Raw genomic sequence first — 5,557 nt, 5'->3', positions numbered from 1 at the left:
GTGTGCTCTCGCGCGCACACACACACACACACACACACACACACACACACACGGGGCATTTGGACAGTGAAAACAAGCACTGCTATATTGAATTAAGAGCAGATTATTTTAATTACAACTGATTCTTACTATCTAATATCATTAGCTTTTCTTTAAAGAATATGTAGATACATTAAGGCATAGGGCCTGTGATATGGACCAAGTAACCCTGGGGAAGCACCAATACTGTGGTTGCAGCAAGGCAAGTTCCTAACTGTGGATGCTCATGGTCAGTAGGCTCCCCTTATTTGGAGAAAATGTGGGGCATACCTGATGTGGGACACAGAGGAGAATCCTGCTTCCTCAATTTGAGCCTTTAGCTCCTTGAGTTCCGCCTCAGCTTTTCTCTTCTCCTCTAAGTACTGGTGGATTTCAGCCCTCAGGTGGAGAATTTCCTCCTGAAGACACCTGTTACTGTCCCCTCCTACTGGGGAAGAGGGCTGAAAACATATGTTCTGGGTCTCCATGGTTGCCAGGCTTTTCTCCAAAGCCACCTTGATGAGCTGAAAGAAAATCATGGTTTAAAGAATTTAGACCATTACGTATCAGGCCAAAGGACTCATCCTACTGCAGAGATACCTGTTCATCCATGTTTATTGCTGCTGTTTTCACAATAGCTAAGAAATGTAAGCAACCTAAGTGTCCCTCACTTAGGGATAATGAAAATGTGCTACATTTACACAATGGAGTTCTACTCAGCAGTAAAGAAAGATGAAATCATGAAATTTGAAGGTAAATGGATGGAACTAAAAACTGTTATACCAAGTAACACAGACTCAGAAAAAAAAATTGACGTATGTTCTCTCTCACATGTGGATCCTAGAACCAGACTCTAATAAGTAAGTATGCAACCAGATGTAACTATAGGAACCAGGGTAACGGAAAGGAAACAGGGAGGTAAAGGAAAAGAAATAACCTGAAAGAGAAGAACAGTAGGAAACGCCTTAATAAGGGATATATGGATTAAAAATTAGGTTATGTTAAGGGAGGGAGGAGGGAATGGTATTCAAGGAACCTAGGGGATAAAGGGAAAGAAGGGGCTCAAGAGAGGTAGGACCATAGGAGAAGGGTATTAGGGAGAAATGGGGAAAACCGTGATGGAAGCATGAGACAATGTGAGAGATAAACAATGCCTAGCTAGTTTTGAAAACCAGAGAGAACCATATTACTCCTACAACCTACTGACAAATTATACATAGCAGATCAAGAAATATATGTCTAGGTAAGGTTTATCTGAGAACAACTGATCTTTGCTCAAGATTTATCTATATGACACACAGTAATTAAAAATACCAGACTGGTGGAACTAACCTTCTTGGGTGTTTAACAGACATACTTTGAGGTCTATAATAATTTAGTCAGTGGGACATAAAGGACACTTTTGGCTCCTTTCCCTCCTAGGTCGACTAGTTCCAGGGGACTATGAACATCCCTCAAAATGTCCTATAATGGTGGTGGGTCGCCTGTCCTCTTCATCAAGGAGGCCGAGGAAACCCCACCAAATGGACTTGAACCAGTGTCCAGTCTTCAAAGAGGAGGGTCAACACAAGAGGAATCATTTCCTCCATGCTTCCAAGCGAAGCCAACGAGGGTTGAGCAGGACCTTTGACTTATCTTCACATAAGTGGAACTGGTAAAAGAAAGGAGCCAGGGGCTCCTCCCAAGCCCATGTGACCCTGAGGAACAGATCCTCAAACGACCTCAAGAGTAAAAATAAATCATTTTATCTGGACCAACTGTATGGCCTCAAACACCCAAAAGGAAAGTATAACCAATGATTAAATGGACAACCATAATTTCATAAGATTCCATACGTATAGCTACAGGCTACATAACAAGCAACAATGCCAGAGAAGTGATACCTTTTTTTGAGTTGATGGCCTGGGTGGCCAAAGGTATTCCCAGATAGTAACCCAGCATAGAACTGGGAAAATGAACAGCAGACCCCAATCTTATCCAAAGGAATATAGATAACTGATTACCGCTAGATGAAGAATAGCTGACCCTCCTAAAATAAAGACCTCTAGAAAGGCTCACTAGATTCACCAAAAGGGCAAGTAGTGGGGAATGGCTGGAGGTGCCGACAACACAGCAGACAGTAGCAGGGTTATCAGAGTATAAGGGCTCTAGTGGGGGGAGAGAGGCTATGGGAGGGTGCTACCTGGGAAATGGGTATATAAATAAAAAAATAATAATAATTCTTCAAAGCATAAAAATTTGCTCCTTAATAATTAGTAGATGTGAAAAACATTACCATTGAAATCTACCTGATGAGTTTATATCCATGCTTAGATGGCAAGGAGCTCAGAAAGTAACCGACTGTGACTAATAATAATCAGATATATAGAGATTAGAAACACATGTGCGTTGTAGTGTCAATTATATTAAAAATGAATTTTTCTACATGAACCTATTTTAATAATGGAGATCTTTTTTAAAGTTTAAAACCTCATTGAATTTTATGTCTTATAGGGGTTATACGGAGTATAATATTGTATAACTGTATCAATTCAACTGTAAACCTAAAAATTTACAGCTAATTTTGAACTTTCCATCTTAGCTCTGGGAATTGTGATTGAATATGTCAATGCTGTTGTAATGAAATGCTTCTTCTAGTTATATGGCTTTTAAATAAATAATTTTTTAAAAAGTTAAAAAAATTCCCAGTTTTTATAACTGAGGATTATGTCCTTATTTCATTTTTTGTATTTGATATGAAGGTTTAAGTATGAAGAATGCTTAAAGGTAATAAAATCATGTTTTAAAGTTTATTGTACTAGTATCCTGGTTATGTTAACATTTTATTTTGATTTTAGATTTTTTTTTTTTTTTTTTTTTTTTTTTTTTTTTGACAGGGGGTCCCTTTAGCCCCCCCTGTCCTTTTTTTTTCAGCTGTCCTGGAACTCACTATGTAGACCAGGCTGGCTTTGAACTCACATTTAAAAGTTAATTGATGGTGACTATTTTATATGAAATGGTTGTGTTTATTTTTAGAAACTTGGTTAGGTGTTTAGTCTTTTTCCTATTACAAAGTACCAGGTGGGAACCATGTAGAGAAAAGAGATACTTAGCACACAGTTTTGAAGGCTGAAAATCTAAGATTGGGCAGCTCTGTCTGTTCATCCTTTGGTGAAGGCCCCCTTGGCTATATTACAACATGGTAAATGTCATCATGATATAAAATACCTGCAAGAGAGATAGATACACTGTTCCCTCAGGAATTAGCTTCAACAAGACCAACATTAGTGGCATTCAGGCATAGTGCCCCCAGTAACCTAATTACTGAGCCCCACCCCTTAAATATGCCACATTGTCCACAGTGCCACATTGAGGACTGAGCCTCTAGTGTTGAGCTTCTGGGCTACAAGCCACATTTAAACCATAGCAGCAAGTATGTTTTTAAAAAAGCAGACTGAAATAAAGGCAAGTGTGAGGATTGGGTTCAGTGTATCAGAAGAGTTTGTCTAGCAGCAGCAAGTGAGAGCTGGTTAGAAGATAGGTAAGGTGGTAAGATCAAGTGCCTGTCAAAGAGCATAAAAATGCCAGTTTGTCCAGGTAACTCAGGAACACCTGTACCCTGCCCTTGATTAGTATTCCTTTGTCAGATATTGGAGGGAAATTTAAGTATAGGTCAAGAATCAGAAAAACAAATCACTTTTATTTTAACTAATGTTAGTTCCCAGTGCAGTGCAGGTTTGACTGGGTGGGGGTGTGGGGCTGTCAGTTTCCTAGGTTAGCTTCATTTCTGCACCTCACCGTGTACCTACTGTTCTTTCAGTTGGACAATCAGGAATGGAACAAAAGAAGCTATTGTTCGCCTTGCTTGTAGAGAATATAGCTTTTTCTGTCTGGCAGTTTTCTTAGGGACAGTACTATGACCTTAGAATATAAGAGAGAATAGAGAAGAAGGAAATAGAGAAGAATAGAAAGAATAGAGAAGAAAGGGAGAAGTTGAAATGGAAAGATTTGAATTTCTCCTACTGCTTTAGCTACTAGGGAGAAAGAAAGAGGAAAGGCAGTATCTTTAGGTGTTTGACCTTTTAGCCAGGCTTTATGGTACCACCCATTTGAATAGGGGCCAATAAAACATCCATAAAGTTGATTAACATAATCAATACCCCCCACATAGGGGCAGAAGGAGCTTTGATATTTTGGCAGTCAGTCAGTGGGGAGTAGTATTTGAAGACACTCATTTGAGCCCTCCTATTTGGGGTAAGATGAATTATAGAGAATTTTGAATATGAAACAGAAGAGATTAAACTTTTTCACATTTTCTTTTGAATGGTAAATTTGCCATTTTCTTTTTAGGAATTGGAGAATGACACAGGTTTTCAGCAAGCAGTGAGAACCAGTCATGGAAGAAGACCTCCAGTAAGTGAAAAAAGAATTTTTTGGTAGAAAACATGTCATAAAGATTTATGGTCTTGGCTGTGTTTAAGTGTACATACAGTTCAGTGTGTTAAGTACATTTACATTATTGTAAAATGAAACTTCAGAACTTTGTCATCTTGCAAATTGAAAACCTTGCCCACTGAATAACCCCCCCATCCCCCAGTCTTTTCCTGCCTAACACTTGCCTTTTGGGTTTCTGTTTCTGTGACTTTGACTTCCCTTGATGCCTCACATAGTAGAGTGGGAGAGCGTTTGTCTCTCTGTGACTGGTGCATTTCCCTTAGTAAGTTTCCTCATAGCCTATCATTGTTCTCTTGTCAGATTCTTGATTTGCCACAATTTTTCTCTATTCTGTGAGCTGTGTTTTCATGTTGTTGATTATATTCTTTAGGACATAAAAGGTTTTTTGTTTTGGTTTGGTTTGGTTTGGGTTTGGGTTTTTTTGTTTTGTTTTTGTTTTTTGTCTTTTTTGAGATAGGGTCTCTCTGTAGCCCCAGCTGGCCTCCTGGAACTTGCTATGTAGACCAGGCTGGTCTCGAGCTCACAAATATCTACCTACTTGCCTCCCAAGTGCTGGGATTAAAGGCATGCACCACCACACATGGCTCAGGACATAAAAGGTTTTGGCTCACATAATCCTTAGTTCTCAGGCTCCAAATCCTGTGTCTGTGGCTGGCAGTACTGAGTATAGCATGTATTGAATGAATGATGGATGCATGTATGGAAATTGGTCTTTCTTATTAGGACCTCAGGTTATTCCCAAGTCTCCTTCTTAGCAATATAATAACTGAGCTCCCTGGCACTTAAGAAATCATTCTAAATATTGTGTTGTTTTTTTTTTTAATTGAAGAGTCCGTTTTCTATTTCTTTTCTAGCTTTCTGTTATAGCCTGATCTGAATACTGTTAACTGTGTTCTTTTTCCTCCCCAAGATAACTGCTAAAATACCAAGCACTGCAGTTACTAGACCTATAGCTACTGGATATGGGGTAGGTTTTTGTAAGCTGAAAATATTGAGATGCTTTTTTTATATACCTAAGTTCACTTGAGGCAGTTCTAAATAATTTTGGCTCTTTCAGTTTATGACCCAGATATAGTTCTATTTTGGATAGTTGTAAACATTAAAA

At 38.8% G+C, this 5,557-nt stretch overlaps 1 protein-coding gene across 4 annotated transcripts in view; it reads left to right on the top strand.

Annotated features, from left to right (window-relative positions):
- Positions 1–5,557, top strand: part of Ift88 (intraflagellar transport 88) — a 130,326-nt gene that overhangs the window by 12,940 nt on the left and 111,829 nt on the right. For all 4 annotated transcript variants that reach the window (XR_003847974.1, XM_008824332.3, XM_008824333.3 and 1 more), the window contains exons 3-4: positions 4,348–4,410; positions 5,363–5,419. Coding sequence is in view for 3 of the 4 variants with exons in the window: in XM_008824332.3 (XP_008822554.1) it covers positions 4,348–4,410; positions 5,363–5,419 (120 nt within the window). In the remaining variant the exon portion in view is untranslated. The remainder of the gene's footprint in view (positions 1–4,347; positions 4,411–5,362; positions 5,420–5,557) is intronic.

Source organism: Nannospalax galili, unplaced genomic scaffold, assembly GCF_000622305.1.
Source record: "Nannospalax galili isolate Female #2095 unplaced genomic scaffold, S.galili_v1.0 scaffold388, whole genome shotgun sequence".
NCBI classification, from domain to species: Eukaryota; Metazoa; Chordata; class Mammalia; order Rodentia; family Spalacidae; genus Nannospalax; species Nannospalax galili.
Note: the sequence above shows the minus strand (reverse complement) of the source record. Positions and strands in the feature narration are given on the sequence as shown.